We start from the raw sequence: 22,771 nt of genomic DNA on the forward strand, positions 1-22,771 counted from the left end.
CAGGGTTTTGTTTTCGGGAGACAGGGTTTCTCTGTGTTATTCTTTGTTGTCTTGGAACTCAGAGATCTGCCTGCTGAGTGCTGGGATTTAGAAGGTTCAAGTCAAGGAGATGTTCACAGTTATCCTTGTTCATAAACCTACTTTCAAGAATCAGCATTCCAGCAGCTAATAGAGGTCAGTGGAGAGTGGTAGAAACAGAGGAACAGGAAGTATGTATTTAATAACAAGTTACACTAGTGTTAATTATTCATCTATACAATGATGGCCAGGCATATAGTAACATTAACTTCCTTGGGGTTTTGACAGTTCCTTGACAGGTTTGCCCATGAGTCATCAGTGATATCCTACATCTTGTATCAGGATATTCTGAGCCATTGGCATAGTGTTGTGTGTAGTTGTTGGTTATTAATTATTATTGTTTTCTTGTTTTGTTTTTATTGTTAAATAATTTTCTACAGTGTATGTAATTTGATCATATTCAACTCCTTTCACCAATTCTTCTGTATCTACTCCATTTTTTAAATTCATAAATCAATCTGATTCATGACCTCCATAAAGAGTGAATTATTATCCTCTATGCTTCCTTTTTTAGCAGTGATTTAAACAAAACATTTTAAAGGTGTATTTTCAAAGGTTGTATCTCACAGATGATGCAATGTTAATTTTGTTTTAGTTAAAATTTTGTCTGCTCATTTAAGGATATTGAGAACTATAAAGTTTAAAATTTAAGTAGCTTTACAGGATTACCCAAAATCTGTCTAGGAAGTGAGCACTTGGCTTTCATTAAGTAGAAATGTTTCATATTTGTGTGTAAAGAAAGAAACCAGTATGTACAATGTTTCCTTAGTTACATATTTTAATATAAACTGAAGTAATGCCATATAAAACCCCAATCTTGATCTTTTTTTTTTTTTTTCTGATGACATCCAAAGAGTGTTTAATAACCCATTGTTGTGCTTTGGAGCAAAGCATCAGTTTTAAAACCCTGTGAAATGTGTTTCTGTGACTGAAACTCTGTCTACATTGAAATCTTCATAATTAAATTTTTCTTAACATTGTTAGGATTAACTTTAACTGTAATTATGCTGAATGTCTTTTCAGGGTAACTGGGATACTTCTGGCAGTGAACTGAGTGAAGGGGAATTAGAAAAGCGCAGAAGAACCCTTTTGGAGCAACTGGATGATGATCAATAAATTATACCAAATATATGTTTATAGTATGATTTAAAGTCTAATTCAGACCAGGGATTATTTTAAGTTCATTTTACATAACACTGGGTTTTAATTGTGTCACAGGAAAAAAGTGCATTTACGTATTGTTATTGTGGACTTTATAAAAGCAAAGGAAATTGAAAATAACTTGATTCTGTATCAAGAATCATATTTTCCTACGGTCATAACTGTCTTTCTGTGACCCTTTCCTAGGGCACTGCAGGATGGATTAAAAGTGACAATTAACTTGATAGCTGCAGACGTCTCTACTTTGTTCTAAGTCATGAGATGATGTTGATTTACTTTATAGAAGTTGGATTTTGAAAATACAATGAACATTTTTTTTTGATAATGTAGTACAAAAAAAGCACCAGCAACCCATGTTAAAACTGCTTTTTTGTGCACTACTAGACTGGTTAAAGCCAACGTAATCTTTTATGGTGAGCTCTTAAGAAATAGCTGTTTTTGATGGAAACTTGGTAGACCTTTAACTAGCGGGGACTTTTAACTAGTGGTGCTAATGAGCACTGCTGTAATAAATAAAGCCACCACTATTTTTTATGAAACATCTGAATATGTTTTACAAAGGCTTATGAGGGCATTATTTTGAGCATCTATTTTGAGGTGATGTTTTAAAATAGCTAACATCAAATCAAATTGTAAATTACTTTAATTATATTGCCTTAAGGACCTACTAAAGAATGTGCCACCAACTTTTGATTGATAATTGAAATATCCTTGTGGGGGGGAAAGAAATCAATGTTGACTTAAACATTGTCTTTGAATTTTTAATCCAGTCTTTCTCTTTTCCATTTTTTTTTTTTTTTTAATTCCATTGAGGAGGTTGTAAATTGCCTTCTTTACTCACTGAGAAATACTGACTCCATGGTATACAGTCTAAAGCATTTCTGATTTCAATATTTTTGTACATTTTTATTATTAAACCTTCTCTTGTAGTGTGCACTAGTGTTTATTTCTACATAAACTACTCAGCTCTAAGGAAATTGTATGATCATTTACAATATAATAAATCCCTGCAATTTTGTTTCATCCTACCCATGATAGCTACATTACTCTTTTTTTAATATTTATGAACATAAATATCAGTGCATTTGAGGTCCTTAAATATGTTTTCACCTATAAATTTCCTATGGAATGTTTTGGAAAGGCAATAGCTTAAAGATAGAATATTCTTTACATGCTAACTTTTGAACGTTAGTAATGTGATTTATACTATTTTCCTTCAGTGCAGGAGGGTTTTTGTTTGTTTTTTAAGTATAATTTAGCACTTAGCCTTCATTATCATCTTAGGTATTATCTTTGTTCTTTTAATTTGGACTTGCTGAGATTGTCTCTTTCAAGTTGATACTTAGATAGAACATAAATTGTTTCATTGCCCTTTAAATGAGTTGGAACTGATTAGTACAACTGTTTTTCCATCCTGTCCAGTGTTTTAATTAAATCTAGTGGCCACTGTTTTAAAAACTCAGAAAAGGGAGATACTTTGTTCCTAAACTTCTCATTGCCATGTCATTTTCTGTTGTGAAATAAGACATGACTTTGTGAAAAAGATCATTATCTTTAAAGAAAATGTTAAGTAATCAAATTGCTTGTTTGAGATTAGTCCACCATTGGATGTTACTTAAAATACCTAACAACTTTGGCAACCGATAATTTCCAGAGGTCCCAATTTAGCAATAGTCAAGATTGCTAATGAGTCTGAGCACTTGACGTAAAGGTCAGAGATAGTCTTTAAATCATGCATATGATAATTGGGAGGTAAACTAGTAATGTTTCCTAAGAGAAATTAGAATCTGTAAAACATGTTTTAGTCCATGAATGATGATTTTTAAAGTACAACTTTAAATTTTTGATATATTTGAATAAAAAGCTATTGATGTATTCTAGCATGTCCTCAGAATAGATTTCTGTATTTCTTCATATCCTCAGATCCCTATAAAACATAAACTCCCTACAGTTAACCTATGCAAACCAGACATAGCAAAAAACATAAGTGATTATCTTGATTAAACAGATTTTTAAATGTTACTGTGAACAGATCAATATAACAGAACCCTATTGATTTAAATAGAAGTTTTATATCAGTGTATTGAATTTTTACTTTAGGAAACTGGAAATGTAATATCCTTGCTATAAAACATGTAAGTCAAATTTATTCCATTGTCTTCTCTTGATTATCCCATCAAACATATTATAAAAAATTTAGTTAAATCTTTGGATGTTTTAAATCCAATAGATCATGTCTCTAAATCTTCAGTTTGGCAAAAGCTGACTTATCTTTGAATACTTGTTCTTCTAAGGTTAAATCTGATATATTCAAATGGGAAAGCATTTACTAGGTTTATGTATTTCAGTTAAGACTATGACTCTAATAGGAAACCTTTTTCTTAGCATCACTATTATTAAGCTTGCTAATATACTGTCAGGCAAAATCATGGCCTCAGTTATTTGATATTCTTGTTTCCTTCTATTCCATCACTTTTATGTTGGGAAAATTTGTAAGAGAAGTTAGTATGACCAGTTCAGCAAGGGGTTTATTTGCTTCTTCCTGGATGAATTTAAATAATGTGATAGGACCCTCGATTTCATTTTTTAAGATGTTACTGTTTTTTTCAACAAGTAAAACTTTCTGTGCCTTCTGGTAAGTTTGATAAATGACTAGTCACAATTATTTCATCTTTTGGATTTTTCTTAAGTGGGGCCTGATAGTGAATAGCTATAAAATGAAAAAGGATGTTCCTAGAGTAAGGCAATCCATTTAGAGTGGTAATAGCAGCTAAGAAGTCCCTATATGTGTATCGTGGTTTAATAAAGATTAGGAGAAACAAATAGGCTAGGGAGAAATAACTTACAACAGAGACAGATGAACACCAGCAGGTTCTTGTTCCCAAGGATGCCTCTGGATGCTCTCCTGTATGCTTGCTGCAAGCAAGAGAGTCCTCCTGGGCTGCTCCTCAGATCTAGTTCCCCCAGGTAAGTTCCGCCCCTGTCTCCACCCCCCATCTGTGGCATGGTCAGTGCCACAGATTCAGACAAAATGAATATTTCACTACAGTATGTGCCTTCCTGTGAACTAGTTTCAGATTGTAGTGTACTGATTTCATTCATTTACATGCTTTACTAAGCATTTGCTAAATGCTCCTGGTTTTACTCCAGTGCTAAAAGTTGGCTAAGCATTGATTAGACATTTTGCATCCAGAAGAGAAAAAATTGATTTACACTTTATGTAAGCATTCTAATCAGATAATTCTTAGGGAAGAGTTATGAAGAATGGGCTTAAAAATATAGAATTTTAACAAAAAAATTTATTTAAGTTTATATCATTTTAAGTTCTTAAAACAATCTAATATAAATGAAAACACTAGGCCAATTCGTTTAAATATATTTTACTGTGAGGAATCTCTCAGTACCAAATAGGTTTTTTTAGTTGAACCCACCTACTTCCTCTAGGTTAAAATACACTTGATTTATTTACAAAAAGAAGAAAAAATGCTGCTATGATCCCCCCCCCCAACTGTGAAAAGCTTATGTTTTCTGATGACATATGCCAGACTAACAATGACTATTCTCTGTTTAAGTCCTTCATTTATTCTGATGTCACTAGTAGTGTGTGTGTGTATAAAACATGTTAATTAGGACTGTATCTGACACATACTAGACACTTAACAAATAGAAATTTTGTAAACTTCAGTTGACAAATGCACTAATCTTGCACCATAGCATTCCATCCTCCCTATTAAAGGGCTTAAACAGGTATCATTGCAATTAAACCATACAACTCAGAACTGATGCTTCATTCAAAATTATCAAAAAACAAACAAAAAAAGCCTAGTGAGTATAACGTAGGAAGTGTCCAAAGCTTAATGAGAACATAAAATTCTGACTTAAAAGATGCACACATTTTAGGCTTTTTGAAAGGGGTGGGGGGGTGAGTCATGGTAACATGATAGCATATTCCATTTATAGGAGCCTAATTAAGAGTGAGGATGAAAGATACCATATTATTTGCTTAGCTGTCCTCCATTTACTTTACTTCCCTGGTCTAAGTTCCTTAATAACATGCTATCCTTAAACCTATTGTATTCACAGCTGCAATTGAGATTGAGTGGATTGTAATTCAAATCCATCTTGTGTAATTCATTTTTGACAGTGATTACCCTAGCGCAATTAATGTTTACATTTCAGAGAAACAGGCTAGCCCACAGCCCTGCTCTTCCATCTAGGTTATGGAGCAGGTGACAGTCGAGCTAAGCCATTTTTTTGAGACTATACTGTGATTGTTACTAGATTATCTACTTGTTACTGATACCTTTTTGTTTGTTTGTTTGGTCCTAACTATTAACCTTTTGGGTAGGTATTAATCTTCTTGCTATCCTCTACACCTGCCCAGAGGACTTATTCCAAAAGGTGAGTAATTTGGAAAAGGTTTTTCTTTTCTATGTAGTCCTGTTCATACATTTTCTCGATTGTACAGAACCTCGTAGCTTTAACAGTAGAACTTTTGTAAATAGAAAAATGGCATATTTTATTAAATAAGTTGGATTTGTATTGCCGTTTTTCTTTTAAGTCTCTGCTCACAGCAATTCTTTGCTGTGGGTTCAAGTGCTCACAACCCTATTTCTCAGTGAAGTACTTTACTTTAAAAGATAGACCTTACTCCTACAACCTCATCTCTGAAAAGTCTTATCAACACAACCTCATGCTTGTGTTCCTTCTTCAAGCATTCTCATGAAAATGGATGCCAACAATTTTAAAGAGATGGAAAATGAATCTTGTGTTGATATTTGTATATCTAATTAAAAACTAGAGTGAAAGCCAGGTGTGGTAGTGCACACCTTTAATCCCTGCACTTAGGAGACAGGCAGGCAGCTCTCTTGAGTTAGAGGCCAGCCTCATATACAAAGAAAATCCCAGGACAGCCAGGGCTGTCCCTGGGGGTTGGGAGACACAGAATTTTATTATATACTGAATAGACTAGTATTCTAAAAGTAAGTATTCATCTGCTCTGGTAAATTTTGGTAATTCAGCAGAAATAACCCAATTTTACAAAATGTCTATTAAACACCAAAGCAGAGTCAGATTTACTAGGTTATATTCTGTGCATAGCAGAAATTGATTCAGAAGGGTCATGGGACATTGCATTGATTTGTGTGTGTTTGTGCATGAACACTGGGTGAAGCATCTGAGTTAGTTGATAGTAGAACACTTGTCTAGCATATGCAAGGCCCTGGGTTGGATCCCAACAAAACAACAAAAAGCTCTAAATCTAACAAAATCTTCTAAATGTGTTGAATGATTAAATCAGGGTCCTTTGACCACAGCATATGGGAAACTGGGGCAGGAGAGGCTTGCCTGGACATACATACAAGGGTTGGGTTTTTTTTTTTTTTTTTTAAGTAATAAAGCCCATGGGAGAGCAATTTTTTTTCTAAAATACACCATCTTTGAGTTCTAAACTCTGATTAGTCTATATAAAACAAAAACCATAAAATACACAATTCAAGGATTACAGCATATGACAGAATAGTAGTGTAAATAGTTTATTTGCTCAAATGGCATGAAAAGACCAGAAAAGTAACATGAATTGCTTTTATAAAACATTTCTAATATTGCTAAGAAGTAGGACCATTAATAGACAAACAAAAGAATATGCCAACATTACTGTCTGTTTGTGTACTGGGAAATGAGAAAAACTTTAAAATACACACCTTTGGAAAATAGCTGATTTGTTTAAGTGTCTGATGTTATCAGATTAATATATTCATCAAAGTGAATGCTTACTCAACAAAAAGACAACAAGCTTGGCATGTTCTTTTTAAACTATACATTTATGGATGTGCCAGCAGGTGGCAGTTTAAAAAGAGATCTGTAAATAGGTCTACTACTGTAAAATGTGGTAACTGACTCTTAAACTGTCCTTGTAGTTAAATATATATATTTTAAAAAAAAAAACTATAAGTTAAAGTAACATTCAGATTGTGTAGCATAGTTTGATGAGCTTTTTTAAACAATATTTACAGGATTACCCCGGGGCTTAGGTAGGAATTAAAGAAGTGTAAAAACCATAAAAAACTGCACCAATCTTATAGCAAAATATCTGTACATTTTAAAAGATCATATAACTACACATCCATGAAAAAAGGGGACCTTCACCAAGGGATTCACATGAACACAAATTCAGTGGTTAAATACTATACAATAATTTTTTACAATTAATATACTGATGTACCAACAAGGTAAGCCAGAAGCAGAATGTGTAGTATGAGAAGTAAAAATTTAGCTTCAGTCCAGGACTTTGGAATGGATCACAATGCCTTGCCAGTGAGGAAGAAAAATAAGTGGCTTAACCATTTATCAGTATAATTTAAACTTAATGTTAATTTTCTCCTTCCAGTCTAATTGTAAATTCTCCTAAGTGAGAAATACAAAAGCAATTCAGCCTTGATAACTTAATGTCAGCTGTATCAGTATATTTCAGTTTACAAAAGGAAAGAAGACCCTTCGATTGTCAGAAGAGAATTAAGGCCAAGTTCCAACATTACACTACCACATGTAATCTTGAATGCTTAACTGATAGAGCTTTTGGTAAATTCTCCCTGACTAACAAGGCACCAATTTCTATTTTAAAGATTGGCCCATAATGGTAATTCATTTTAGTGCTTATTAGTAAATATAATTATTATTAAAAGCTGCCTCAAGCTTAAGAACATTTTCTGCAATGAAGTCTTATACAATGTTTAATGCCATCTTGCTGCCATACAAGTGAATAATGCCTTTATGCACTGTACCCTTGCACAGAAATGACATGAGACAAGACAGACTTTGGCACTGCAGTTGCATCTTATTTGTATTTTGCTGGGGCTTAATTATAGAAGGATATTATCCTGTGCCAGGTTCCTTCTCCCTTGTTACAAGTCCTAAAAAATACAGTTGAAGAATATGGCTCGAACAAACAACTTCTTAGACGACTTCTCAGCAAAGGAAGCCCATAGCAGATGCATCCCAGTTATTTACAAATACTAGGAAACCAGGGTGGGCCATAATGGACAATCACAATGGCAAATAATGAATTTAATATGAAATTTACATTTTGGTTAAAAAAACTGAGTAGCATACTGATGTAAAAAGATTTAAGTCAAATTCTATTGCTTTGATTAATTTGAGCAAGGTACTTCCAATTTTAGGCACTTGTTAACAGGGGTTAAAAGGAGAACCCATTTTTAAATTCCTGTGTTTACTAAATCTGAGCCCTTAAACTTTATCTGTATTGAAGGCTGCAGCTAAATGATAGCACAAAAAGTTCACATGGCAGTTTCACCCTCTTATAAAGGCTGGTCTCTGGATCACATTGTTATTTCTGCACCATTAATAGAACGCAAGTTCTGATCATCAAAGCGCCGCCTCACACTTCGTCTCACCGCATCGGCTCGTCTATATGGTTGGTTTCTAAGATCTGTTAAGAGGAAAATGCCATTTAAAAAAACAGTAACTTCAATTATGTCTTAGCAAGACAAAGGCCAGTTGGCAGCCAGTCAAAGCAGCTTGTGTAGAGTCAACTAATGGGCCCTTCAAACCCACTGAGCATTCAACCAGACATCTATCTCTCTATAGTATTTACAATTAAAATAAGATGTAATACTGGTAAGATTCTGAGATTTAGAGATTTTTCTATCATGGTCAGTATCTTAGCTGGTCGAAATATTTTGAAATGTTTCTCAATGCTGTCTTCCTGGAGAGTCTTAAATATTAAAAATGATTACAGTGATTTTACTGCAAAACTCACAAAGCAAATGTTTAACTTTGTAGTTTTTAACAAGAATGAGCCAGGAAGAACTGCAAGAACAGGTTCCATTGTTTGCACCTCTTTTGGTAGCTGAGGACAGCTTTTTATGAATTAGAAGTAATATCTCATTACCTCATCAAGTCTTTCCCACCACCCATGTTTGTGCTCCAATCTACAAGGGAAATGGGCCCTAGACCAAGTCTATTCCTAATGCAAGGCAGAATGCATTAGTTGAAGGAGCCATTAGTTTAGTGGGCTGAAATGAAGTAACAAGAAGTACTCTTAGTGTGAAGGCATGCTTTCATGAATAAGACTGAGTCTAGCAGGGACAGCTTTTTGATGGAGCTAAGATGTGACAAAACAAAAAAGGTTTTGTAATAAATACTAATTAAAGGGCAAATAGTATTGTAGATTTGCACTAGGCATCTAATATTTAAGTTGGTAGTTTACACAGAAACCAATATACTTGGTGAATTTTACTACTAGGTAAAATCAAAGGAGTTCAGTAAGACAGACTTATCCTCTTGGGTTTGTCCGAACAGGCTTGTTAACTTCCGGTTCCTAAATCAGTACAAATTGTGGCCCTTCCCCTATTCCTTTTCAGTCTAACCATAACATAGGTCCGTAGTTACTCTAGTCCTTTCAAGGCCGTATAGTTTGGGTATCCTCAGATTAATTATTTGCAAAATTCTTAGTCTTTTAAAATCTATAGATCACCTTCCCTGGCCAATACCCACTGTACCCATCCAGATAAAACTAGTGTTTACTGACTAACTTGACCAAAAAGAAGCAAGTACATTCAACTGTTTTGCCAAGCCACACATTAACGTGAGGCACAAAGACTGGTCAGATTCTCACCAGTATTACCCTTCACCATAAATAAAAACCATTGAACTGCATATAGAAAGGAGGAAGCTAAGTAAAAAGTGATGCTTGCCAGCTCTGTGTATCCTCCACCACCGGTGTGCTAGAAGAAATCCTTACCCTCGAGTGAACATTTGGAAATTTAGTGATATTATTCTTCTTTAAAGCTAAACAGAAAACAAAAAACACAAAATGATGGTTAAGTAAAAATGGGATGAAAACAGAAAGCAACTCAACTTAGTGCTTAACATTGCTGGACATGTTAGAGGGCATAGGTTTTACTACAGGTTGTGTTAGGTAAAACAAGAGAAGGATAAGTGTCTTCCCACCCAGCCCTTATCACCCAGTTTCAAGCTGCTTTGAAGACTGGCTCCAGAAGGATAGATAGTCCAGCAGCAAAAAGCCAAGCAGATGACAGTTTTCAGCCTGTTAATGAGCACTGGTGGGTAAGTACACTGCAGAGCAGGCAATGACAGTGACATCTTTTGGTTCAAAGACAAGCACGCCTAGCAAATACAATTCACAGAATAGTTGTACCACAAAACACATAACCCAGTTCCATGTCAATCTCAGCACAGGAGACAGTAAATGGCTACTGACAATTGGTAGTATGTTGACTCTTTTGTAAGCAACTATGCATAGACATGTATTTGTTCCTTTTTAAACATGAACAGTAAGCTCAAGAAATTACTTGGGCAAATCTTACACCTCTCCAGTTTTCAAGTGTTACGAAAAATGCTTTTCCAATGGTGAATGTATTATCTTTCTGCTGCCACTCTCCTAACAAGCAGGTCTAGTTTGTGTGACCTCATTACAAAAAAGTACTCTGATTTGACATGGAACAGAGTTACCAATGAAGGATATGAGAAAGACAGTGAGGAGCTCTTTAGTCTTAATTGCTGCAGATAACTGAAATAGGGTATGACAGTGAATAGAGATCTGAATAGAGGTCACCTGGCCAGGGCAGACTTGTGAGGTCATGAATTGCTGATGTCATTTCAAGATTGTATACTGAAAGGGTCCCCAGTGTAAAGCTCATATTGAGTTCTGCCACACCTAGAACTATGTAAGACACCCGAGAAAGGCCTAATTTGCAGTTGTGTTTATACAGGTCCTTGTGTAAATGTAGCTTTAGAACTTTTCTCATTTTCATACACAGTATGGATGATTTTATTATTGGTGGGGCAAATTGTGCCTTGGTTCAGGTGTGGAAGTCAGGGAACAATTTGTTCCTTTCATCATGTGGGTGCTGGGGCTCAATCTTAGTCATCAGGCTTTTGTGGTAGGCACTGTAACCCATGGAGTCACCTCATTGTTCCCTGCCCCTTTCATTTCTGAGCACTTTGCAGCACATCATTTTATTGCCATGTTAGCATAAAGATTGTGGAGAAAGGTGTAAACTTGTTACAACATCGTAAATGCTCAGTAAACATTGGCCTTAGTAATTACTGCTCATCATTTTGCACACATCCCAAAGATGTTAGCCCCCAGAAAATGGTTCTATTAACTGTCATCCACATCCATATCATTGCAGGAATGTGGTTACAGACATGTACTGGAAGTGGCAGTGAGTATACAGTAATGACTGAAATACAAAACCATGCAACATGAAGACAACACAATGTAAAATGAAGCAGATGGCATTCCATGCTAACATAGTAGCTGGTCCTGAGACACAGGGGTTTGGGGTAGAATAAAAGGTTTAAAAACAAAACAAAAAAAAAAAACTACAGCAACCTTTTAATATCAGGTGACAAAGAGCAATAGTTTAGTAATGGTATTCCTCAGTGAGAACAGGTTCGCAGAAAAACCGAGACCCACGCTTGGCGGTGCGAGCAGTAAAGGGCACAGTCTTCAGCACTGCATTGAGAATAATAGCCAAACAACAAAAAAGAGTAAAAAGCCAGGATGCATTAGTACATGGTTAGTGTAAAAGGAAAGAAGAGAGAAGGCAATATGTATTCCAGTTCATTAAAGTCTAGAAGAAAATCTGGACTTGGAGGGTGGGGAGTAGGAAGTGAAATTATGCAAGGAAAAACTATTCTGAGATAATGGACAAATACCAGACATGTCATCTATTTTTTAAGTGAGGTGGAGGACATTTTTGGTTCTTTTTGTTTTTTGAGGCAGGATGACCTTGATCCCTCATCTTCCTCCAACCCCCTACATACTAGAATTACAGGTGTGTGATGCTAAGGCTATCCCATGTCTTGAGTTCTTACTGTGCACACTTGGATGCTTCCCTAGTCTGGAGTTAAACTTGCTGTGGCACTCAGGTATTTATCTTGACAGACATCCATTGCTATTCTTGCACAGAGTAGAGCTTCCCCCAGTGCAAAGGAGGCAGAGAAAAGCCCCACAAGGGGCATTCTGCAAGTGACTGCAGAATGTATGCTGGCACAAGTACATGTGCACACTGAGATGATTGCCATCATTCATTTATGCAGCTTTAATAACAGGCAAGGAATTCTTTATTAGACTTAAAGTCTAGCATACATATCTACTTCCCTATGTCAAAAAATTCTATAGTTTAAAAAATTTGACATCCCTATTCATAATGCCTAGTAAGCTATGAGAAAATTCAAGCAATTACATTTTTAAAAATCTAGAGTTTGGGAACAATAACTATACATTTAATATTAAGGAATTGTTTAGTTTTTGTGTGTGATGAAAAGCAATGTGGTTATTTTGGCTTTGTTTTATAAGCATAATATTTCCAAATGAATTTATAATTATGGGAATGCCTGAAAAAGATTGAGAGATTAGAACCTGAGGAGAATAGGGGCACTAGCATATACAAGTAACAAGATTGACCATGGTTTCCTTTTGAGATGCTTGAGGAACACCTGAACCTATGGCTGTCTTAGCTGATAAACAGTATTCATGTGCAAATGACATTGAAGAAAAATCATTTACTGTCACTGCTAAACAGGCCAGTGGCATAAGTATCCTGGTCTGTAAGAGGCAGTATGAAACCCTGGAGAATTGGTTCAAGCAGAAAACATGAAAGTAGCTGGTATCAGTCTCCAGTTCTGAGCTAGACCCCTATAGATTCATCCAAATGAGAATACAACTTCCTGTAGGCTTTGCTACTTTGATATTAAACAGCATGCCAGAGAAACTTGCATTGACTGTTAGTACAGAGGATGGATTGTCCTCCAGTATTCCTATTAGGAAAGCATGTAGGAGTGGCTACAAAGTGGAAAATGGCAAAGGATGACAAAGCCAAGGGGAAAGCGTTAGGAAGAAGACTTAGGGCCATACAGGTACAGAAAGGTTCAGAGTGTTGGACAGTAAACATTAGAAATGTACTTCAAACCCTAGTTCACATATTGCTGCATAATTCTAAATCTCATTACCCCAACTAAAGAGCTTGCCAACTGTTGACAGAAGGAACTGCAATATCTGCATGTGGTTGCTGTGAGGCAGTGTGATCACTACAGACCACAAAGATTTACCTGTGATAATGTCTTCAATGGCGCCATCTTTTCCCTCATATACATGTCTGTTATCTTTAACTTGTCGCCTTCTTAATTCTGCAATTAACTCTTGCTGCTGCCTCTTTGATTTATGGGAAGGAGACTGAGAAAAAAAGCAGAGACTGATGACACTAATACCCATCTGGACTTTTAAGAAAATTCAGTGTGCTGAGCTTTATATTGAACAGCCAGCGCAAACACTACAGACACCGCTACCCCAAGGTCAGACGACCTTGCTTTTTGAGACAAGAGTTTCACTGACCTAGAGCTCACCAAGTAGTTTAGCCTGGCTGGCCAACCAGCTCTATCCATTTGTCTTTACCTCCAGAGCTTTGGAATTACAAGCATCCACCACCATGCCCAGCATTTATATATGGGTGTTGGAGATAAAACCTAGGTCCTGATGCTTGCAAGGCAAGTTTTTATTGACTGAGCCCTCTCCTTAATTTGATATAGGCTGGGTTGTATGGCCACAGAGATAGCTGATAATAATAACAGACTTCTCAAAGCTTGCAGCAAAAAGCCTGCCTTCCTTCATGAAATGCTTCCTTCCAAAACTCCTAGCAAAGACGCCACTGGTGACGGTCATTACCCATGAAAACCATGGAGCCTTTCCTGGTTCAAGACCCTGATTATCAGATAATCTTGTATGGTGTCTCTGAATATACAACTAAATTCTTGATCTCTGTAAACTCTGAAATGCTTTACAAGCACTCCCTTTCATTCTAGAAGTAGATGAACAAAGTAATGGAAGGGATAAAAAACAATTCCACATGCTAACAGAAGGCGGTGGTCAGAACCTCCAGAGTACAAGTCAGCTCATAACTCCTGTGCATGTGTTTCATTGAGGCCCATCTCAGAAGCAGACACTCCTACCTTTGGGTCCTGCTGCTCCATCAGTGCTTCCTGCTCCAACAGTTTTTCCATGAGAGCTTGTTCCTGCTTTTTCCTCAGCTCATTTTCCTCTTCTGCTTGCTGGGGAAGTAAATTTTTAAAATAAAGATTGAAAATTACGTAAATGGAAATGTTGACAGCTGAGGGTTTTTTTTTTTTTTTTTTTGAAGCCATTTGAAAAATCCATAGTGGTTTGGGAACTGAAGTGAAAGAGAAGACCCTTCATGGCTGTATTCTAATTCTGTCTTTCACTGCCTGGATATGACAAGTCTTCATCTTTTCAGCTGATCTACACCTTAACTAGAACTTTCTTGATCTTCCTCTTCCTCGACCTGTACAAATCAATGATTTCCAAGTGAGTCTGAATTTCTTCCAGAATCTGCCCACCTAACATCAGCTTTCTGAGAGAAGCATCTAAAATTCCAACATCTTATGCTAGAGAAAACCTGGACTTACACTCCCAAAGGGCCATCCCACAATAGGATTCTTGGTTTCTTCCAACAACTCTCAGTCAGAATGCCTGATCTGATAACTTAGAAAACGAAAGAATGGATTTAGCTCTCTGGGTACTCTCTTGAAGTCCTTGCTATTGAGCCATAAACTGAGGGAAAGGTCATCTGTTTGGTTTAGGGATTGAGTATAATTGACAAGCTCCATTATATCAACAGGTTTGTGTTTCCTTCCTTTAAAACAAAGTCTTTGAGAGCAATCCCAGAACTCCCCAGGTTTTATAATTTTTACATACAATGTCTCTTCTGACCTTAGGCATAGAAATTTTCATGTGAAGAAATGTGATTGTAGCACCTCACAGGAGCCTCCCAGGACATCTTTGCAGCTCATCAGCATGGCTAGGCCCCCAGGGGACTACAAATACCAGTTAACATCAGCTGGAAGTGGCCTTCCTCCCATCCCATGCCTTGTGCACCCTTTGCTAAGACAACTTTTTTTTATGCTCTCAGCTTATGATAGGCCCATCAAATTGGCTATGACTAAAATAAGTAAATACTTTAATCTTAGAGTAATAGGCCCAAAATTAATTAGTATCTACTCATTTTACAAAAATATTTCTCATATCTCCCACAGGTTTTTTTCACAAAGGTGAGTATAAACTGCTCAAGTTCTTTTCTTAAAATAATTTTTTTAGCCAGGCAGTGGTGACACATGCCTTTAATCCCATCACTTGGGAGGCAGAGGCAGGCTGATCTCTGTGAGTTCAATGCCAGCCTGGTCTACAAAGTGAGTTCCAGGACAGGTACCAAAGCTACACTGAGAAACTCTGTCTCCAAAATACAAAACAAAACAAAAAAACATACAAAAAACCTTCTTAACTCTACCAACATGACCAATGTTAAACACAGAACTCCAGGGTTGATTGATTGATCTCAATATCTGTAGATTCTACATCTATGAGTTTAGTCAAATATAAATTAATACTATCTTTAATAAACAAGGACAATATTTTTCCCATTTTCTAAATTATATTACCATTACTTGCATAATATTGACACAGTGGATTGAATGAGAATGTACCCACATAGGCTCATAAGCCTCAATATTTAGTCCCTAGTTGGTGGATGGTTTTAGAAGCATCTTAGTCATTGCTTTGTTGCTGTGAAGAGACAATATGACCAAAGCAATTCGTAAAAGAAAGCATATATTTGGGAGCTTGTTTTCAGTTTCAGAGTTTCCAGTTTCTTTATGGTGAGGAGCATGGTGACATACAGACAAGTGTCAGAGCAGTGCCTGAGGCCTTTATATCCTGATGCACAAGTACACAGAGACTGGGCCTGGTGAGGGCTTTGGAAACCACAAAGCCAGCCCCCAGTGACACACCTCCTCCATCAAGGCCCCACCTCCTAATTCTTTCCAGACAGCTTAGTCAGCTGGTGAGCAAGCATATAAATACATGAGACAAAATAAGTATTGCATCATTTTATATAAGGAAACTGAATGTCATCAGAAGCAGGTATCACCAATCTGCCAAAACCAAACCCCATAGGTACTAAAAGACTACAATGTTTCCTAGATGCTGTTTCCAAAGTCGTCTCTTCATTCTTTCCCAAAAGGGAAAATCTTTGGAAATAATATTTCTTTTAGTCACATGGTTTTTCAACATCATGGATCATGTCCAAAAATATGCCTAGATTAAAACAGCAAAAGCTACAATCCTGTACAGCACCATCCTTCATTCCATAATAGTGAATGCTAGTTAGTTTAAGAAGTCCCACCAGTCAATCAGGTCTACAAACAATAGTGGGATCTCCCTGACTTCAGTGCTACTGGCACGCCCTGGATCACTTGGCCCATCAAACAGCTCCATGTAAGTGTGGATTTTCTAAGTCCTTCACCTTGCTTTTATGGGTCAACAATCAATAATGGGCAACAGGGCCAATGGAGCATCTCCCCTGCCCCAAACAGGTAGCCAATTGCCTTGTCTTTCTTGCTGAGGCTCAGGCATGGTTCCATGAAAAAAATGAACCATCACAGTCTGATGAGCCCTAAAAAAGCTCTCAGCATCAGCAGGGACAGAGAGTGATCACTCAGATCTGCTGCCCAAGGCCAGAGAGGCCTCTGCAGAAGTGGCAGGCCACAGACATTTCTAGAGGAGGGCATGTTGGGAAAGAAGGCTATGGGTGCTCTCCCACTTACCTTGTAGGCTTTCACAAACCGAACAAAGACAGGAAAGAACACAGAGGGTGGTGTTGTCTTAGGGTTTTCTCCAAAATACTTCACCACATCATCAAAGGCATCCTGAAAAAAAGCAGTTTTTTTCAGGAATCACATTAGTTCTACTAACAGGACTGGATACTCTGGGGCAGATAACTAAAACAAAGACTTTGCCTTGTTTCTGTGCCTTATGGGATTCTCTTTATCACCTCTTAATACTTCACTAAAGTACAAGGGTTGGACAAAGAAACTCATCTCTAAGTCTGTTATTTTCCTAACCCCACAAACATTCTCCCCTCCCCACACACACATACTGATCTATTTCTTCCATGAGTTTATATGGTCAAGACTCAACTCTTAAACCACAGTCAGGAAGGACCTTGGAAGCAACCCTGGCTCTAAATCCCAACACTTTGATTCATACTCTTTGTAATACCCCCTCTCCCCAAAAAAGAATAGTCTCTTTTATGATCTACCTGAGCCCAAGCCAGAGCTATCACTATCCACCTCCAGTTCCCCAGCACTCCACCTCCTGCTCTGTGATAACATGAACTGTACTCTGTTCTCGGTTTGCTTGTATATCTGAGGTCCCTGAGGTGATAGAGCAGTATGAAGTCTAAGACCTACAGAAACTTTATACTCCAGGGACATTGCTTGGGAGCCCAGGACTAACATGTTACAGAACTGACTACAAAGAGACCTACGCTAGAAGGAATTCTAGAACAAAAGAGAGAAGACAGAGAGAGCTTCCACAGAATAGGCACTTTCAAGGACAATAGGGGAAAAGGTAAACATGAGCTACATTAGCAATTGACCAGTAATGGTAGGAAAATGCAGCTTTACTCTCCCAGCCCAGAACCTGTGCCTCAGGTGGCCTGAGGGTATTCACTCTCCCCAGCTACCTGAGCAATCTTAGCATCATCCTGCAGCTTCTTCAGCTTGCCCTCATTGTGAAGGATGAACTCTTTCAGCAGCATGTTGTGGTCATGCATGGTATACTCCCTCTTGGTTAAATCCATTCCCCTCTGCAGCTCCCTGACATCCAATAGAACATTTTCAAGGGAGACTGATGGAGAGAAAACAACATGTTAGGGAACTTCTAGTGAGAGGAAGTCTAGCTGCTAAGCCAAGTTCTCAGTACTTTGTAAGGCTTGCTCAGATCTGCTGCCCAAGGCCAGAGAGGCCTCTGCAGAGGAGCTAGTTCCCTTATAGCTAGTTCCCAGCTTTAATCTCACATAGCCTTTAATATGAATAATTCATGAAATGCCACTAAACTACACTAAATTCTTCATATGCAATAATCCTGTTTTAGTAGCATACTTTGTCGAGGAAAAGCAACATGAAGAGGTTCTGTGGTCTGCCATGACAATTCCAGTGTTCACTTCTTAAACAACAGACCGAGATCTGAAGTTGGTTTAGTTGTAGGTTCAAATAGTCCCAAGACTTTTCTATCCTCTTACTCTGGATGCTTTTGTGCTCCTGTAACTTTCCAGCAGAGGGCAGAATTTTACCTGCTAATTTAGTTGTATAGACCCTCAAGACCTAAGGCAACCTTAGCTTTTTTTTATAAGCCTTTTTGCTTCAAAGAGTTTTGGAGAAGTTTGCTACCACCCAGAGCAAGCACTCTCTTTAACTCTTTGAGCCCAGTCTACATGAGCCGGTTCCAGTTCTGCTTTGCTTGTTGTTCAGCTCTGCCCATGGACGGATTATAGATCCATGTGGTATGTTCTCCCCTTACTAGACCTGAACTGTTTTATTCTCAGGGTGTCCCAGTTTTGACCCCATAATACTTCTTATAGTGCCACGTGCAGAGAAAGTACTCAAAAGTGCTGATAAGCAAGGGGCAGCCCTACCTGACATTAAGAGCATGTGTCAATCAGCCTTGGCACCAGTTCAACCAGTGAGCATATCAGTCTCTATATTTCTCGCAGGATTTTTTCAAAGGAAAATTTCCTGGCCAAACCATCTGTGCTACTACTTAGGAAGGAAGTCTTGCTATTTGGTCTTCTTAATTGGAAGGAATTACACTTGAAGAGCCTTAATTTAGGCAAAGGAAAACCCTGCTAGCTGGATAAGCGAGCCCATGATGTGTCTGTTCTAGTCTGTAGCCACAAAACCATTTCTACCTGCAGTTCAGACTCTACAACTCATCATCTTATCCAATAGCAAGAGAACAAAAAGAGTGATGGGTGGGCAATGGAGGAGAAACATCTCAAAGACCTGGATCTTTAGAGAGAAAATGCTGACAGAAATCACCTACCAGCCTACATTCAACTGCTCTGGAGGGTGGCACCATTGCAACACATTTCAGCCCCCAAAGGCTGACATACTGACTAGGCCTTCTGCAGTAGGTTCACAAGAGTGTTTCAGCTGGGAAGGACTCCCTCATAGCTATGATAGTAAACATCCCAAGGTAACACTGACAGCTGAAAGGAAGTACCTGCAGCAGCTTTCTCCACATAATGAAGCTCATTGTAAAATAGAGTAACTTGTTGATATTTTTCTTTTACCACATTTGATATGTAGTGCAACAGTGTTTGTTTTCGGTCTGTTGACTTTGTATCTAAGAGCTGAAAACAAAAGGAGACATGGGTTAGGTACAAGAGCAAGGTGCAAGTGCCCAGAGGAAATAACAGTAGAATTGCAGAAAAGGTTGGCAAAAAAGCATCCTCAGAGGAACCTCAAGATTCAGTGTAGGGCCCGAGGCTGTCTTTGACAGAGTATGAGCTGAATACTAGGGTAGACTCTGACTAGCAACACTTCAGATCCTCATCTTCCTTATAAGAACTCCTCCCTATGCCTGCATCCGCCATCCAGCCACCCTTGCCCCCTTAGCTCAATGTGAGAGGACCCCAGGTGTTACTGCTTTTCAACATGAAGACCAAAAGAGATATGTGCTTGGTGTGACAGAGGCAACAGGTTCTCCCTTATTCCCTAGTTCTGATGGCCTCAAAGAGATACATCTGGCTCTCAGTCTGGGTATTCTGAATCTGTGAACTTTACCAACCTCAAACGGGAAATGTTAAGGAAGAAATGGCCTCTGTGCTGACTTTCTCTTGCGATTATTTATTTGATACATAATAAATACTGTGAAGCAATTCCTTATAAATCATGACAGAGCACTAGGTATTATAAGTAAACTAGACATGATTTGAAAGCTAGAGGGACATGTTTAGGTTAAATCTATACATTACACAATTTTATAGAAAGGACTGGACTATCTGTAATGTCTGGTATCCTTGGAGGTCCTGAGACAAATCCTACACAGATATTATTCATCAGTTTACGATGGGGAGGAGAGGGGCAGTGGCGAGATCACAACCTATGTGACACTATCAGTTAACCATGTCTTCCTTGACTTGGAAGCCACAATAGATCTGTACAGCCTGAAGAGGATGCCATGGAAGATGGTTTTGCAAAGGACTGCACTTTGTACATGCAAAACAAGGAAATGAAATATATGGGCAACTATATTCTAATTTTCTAAACAAAATTATTATCTGAAAAGCCTTCCCAAGTGTTTAAAAAACTAAATAGTTCACTGTATTAACTATTATCCTAGTCATTTTCCATCGTACTTGACCTTGAGATTATTGCTATAAAATTCAGTATTCATAATTCAGCCTCTGAAGAAAGATTCATGGAAACAGCAATACTGGGTAAAAGGCCTGATGTATCTGATCCTTCCTGTCAAATGGTGTTTCAGAAAATTTACACCAACTCACCCTCCTGCACTAAGAGCATCCTCCTCCAACACCCCACCCTACCCCCTGGAACAGAACCCCCTCCACAACTTAATCTCTGCAGCTGTATGTCCTTTGAGGATCCCATATTTCTTTTAGTTCACATACCAGATCTAAACTCTGAAGCTTAAATCCATAAACTGCTCCACGTTTGCTGCTATTCATATAGTTTCCAAGGGCCAAGATGATCTGGAAAAGCAAGAGAGAGAGAAGGATTCATCAAGAGAGTGTGCCGGGTGCTGGAAAGCAGCTGGCAAGTCGGCTCTCCATGAACATAACAAGAAAAGTGCACTTGCCTCCAGAATTTTCTTGAGCTTTTGAGATGACTTGATAGAAACAGATGCTGCTATAATTGCATGAAGTTGCTGGATTCCAATTAGAAGAAAGAAAGATGGGAAAGACTGTTAAAAATGGCAAACTAATTGGGAACTAAGAACTAACTGTGCCTTAGGTAACCTTAGCATTACATATGCTCTTCTTACAAACCTACTCACAGTGACAAGTATTACAGGAAATTGTTTACTTATGCCAACCTGAAACCAGTAAGATTGCATTGTAGGAGCTAACAGTCCCTTCTGACATAATTCAGTTTCCAGGGCACCACCTCTAATCATACACAATTTATACTTTTAAATCACTAGAGATGTCTAAGAATATAAAAAGATAGGAGGCAGTGGAAGGGCAGCAACTTCTATAGAAGTTCGCAAAATATGTTTCAAACAAATATGCCACTTACTGTAAAAGCAATAACTACAGAACTGAGGGCAAACTGATGTTTCTGACATTGCTAAGTTTCAGTCACACTAACACAGGCAACGAGATAGCTATTATTTGTGCATCACCACAATGTACTTTAGCAAAGTCCCAAAGAAGAAACATCCTTGGGTAATAAAGTTAGTGCTCCCAGAAATCTCTGGAGCCTGCTACTCACTAAAGACACAGAGCTTTAAATGAGACACATTTCTAGTCTTGCAAATAAGGAACTGGTTTTTAGTGTCCTATTGAAATGCAGAGGATACTTACAAATACAGAAAACAATATTCTTTTGGGAAAACAGTCTAGAGATTTGGATTCTCACTGTGAAAATGAGGGCTTAAACCCAAATGTAATCTCTAAAGTTCTGGAAGGACTCTTTAGGCCCCATATTGGATTGAGTGTAATTCAGAGAGATGTACAACAATAAATGGCTCTATCTTTTTGTAGCTCTGCCCTGGTCAACTCACAGGAGTCAGCATCTGAATGCTCTCTGCAAAGTTCCCAATGAAGGCCATGATGGTCATCTTTTGCATGAGCCGCTCAATCTTACTAAACTGCATCATGAAGCGGTCTTCGTCCGACAAATTCTCCAAGGGCTTTCTCTCTCTCTCATAGAGCCGGAGCACTTTCACCTCATTCTCAGTTGGCAAGAACCTCATCAAACATTCAACAAAGTCAACCGGTAGTGTCTTCAAGTCAAACCTGAAATCAGTGCCAGCAGGTCAGTGTTCTACCCGCATCCAATCAAGCTCATCTACCACCAAGTCCATAAGCCTTGGGTTCAGGCAGTTGAACTGCTGAAGTTCCCTGCTGTTGGTCCCCGCTGGGCACAAGTTACCAGAACTGATAACCCAGACCATGCTCAGGTTTAAATGATATTATCTTAGGACTCCAGGTAGCTATGGCTGTTAGCAATCAATCAAGAGTAAAAAACAGCATGCAGTATTAAGGCTGGCACACAGGCTGGTAATGCAATCCAAAGACCGGGCTTCAGACTTTGTGAACATCTGGTGAATTTTGTAGGATGTTTCTATTATTACTTTGCTGTCTCTAGAGACAAAACTCAGTCAAATTCCCATTATAGACACACAATTTGATGTAGGTGCATACATCCCTTGAAGGAATCTCAGTTCTTGGTAGCTGTTTGCTCAGTTTGGACAAGTATTTGCTTGGTTCCTATTTTATTCCCCATATAATCTTTGTTCAGCAAAACAATGGAATTACCCATACATTAGTATGGCAAATAAGGTATGTGAGATTAAAACCCATACTGGAAATCAGAAAAGATTGCACAAGACTGTATTAAATTATGATGTTGTCCAAATACACAAAATCAGAGCAAATGATCCCTT

At 37.9% G+C, this 22,771-nt stretch overlaps 2 protein-coding genes across 16 annotated transcripts in view; one reads left to right on the forward strand and one right to left on the reverse strand.

Annotated features, from left to right (window-relative positions):
• Window positions 1-3,119, forward strand: part of Prpf40a (pre-mRNA processing factor 40 homolog A) — a 42,058-nt gene extending 38,939 nt beyond the window's left edge. For all 10 annotated transcript variants that reach the window (XM_051184681.1, XM_051184683.1, XM_051184684.1 and 7 more), the window contains one exon: window positions 1,102-3,119. In XM_051184681.1, the coding sequence (XP_051040638.1) occupies window positions 1,102-1,194 (93 nt within the window). In that variant the 3' untranslated portion in view covers window positions 1,195-3,119. The remainder of the gene's footprint in view (window positions 1-1,101) is intronic.
• A 3,638-nt stretch (window positions 3,120-6,757) lies between these two features.
• Window positions 6,758-22,771, reverse strand: part of Fmnl2 (formin like 2) — a 270,688-nt gene continuing 254,674 nt past the window's right edge. For 2 of the 6 annotated variants that reach the window (XM_051184696.1, XM_051184692.1), the window contains 9 exons: window positions 21,887-22,121; window positions 20,960-21,028; window positions 20,772-20,852; window positions 19,361-19,490; window positions 17,823-17,986; window positions 16,903-17,004; window positions 14,236-14,334; window positions 13,339-13,462; window positions 6,758-8,686 (listed from right to left, as the gene is read on the reverse strand). In XM_051184696.1, coding sequence (XP_051040653.1) covers window positions 8,577-8,686; window positions 13,339-13,462; window positions 14,236-14,334; window positions 16,903-17,004; window positions 17,823-17,986; window positions 19,361-19,490; window positions 20,772-20,852; window positions 20,960-21,028; window positions 21,887-22,121 — 1,114 coding nt within the window. In that variant the 3' untranslated portion in view covers window positions 6,758-8,576. Of the gene's footprint in view, window positions 8,687-9,953; window positions 10,048-11,617; window positions 11,741-13,338; window positions 13,463-14,235; window positions 14,335-16,902; window positions 17,005-17,822; window positions 17,987-19,360; window positions 19,491-20,771; window positions 20,853-20,959; window positions 21,029-21,886; window positions 22,122-22,771 lie in introns of all 6 variants that reach the window. The other 4 variants (XR_007834547.1, XM_051184695.1, XM_051184693.1 and 1 more) reach the window with 4 other exon arrangements.

Source organism: Phodopus roborovskii, unplaced genomic scaffold (genome assembly GCF_943737965.1).
Source record: "Phodopus roborovskii unplaced genomic scaffold, PHOROB, whole genome shotgun sequence".
Classification (NCBI taxonomy): Eukaryota; Metazoa; Chordata; class Mammalia; order Rodentia; family Cricetidae; genus Phodopus; species Phodopus roborovskii.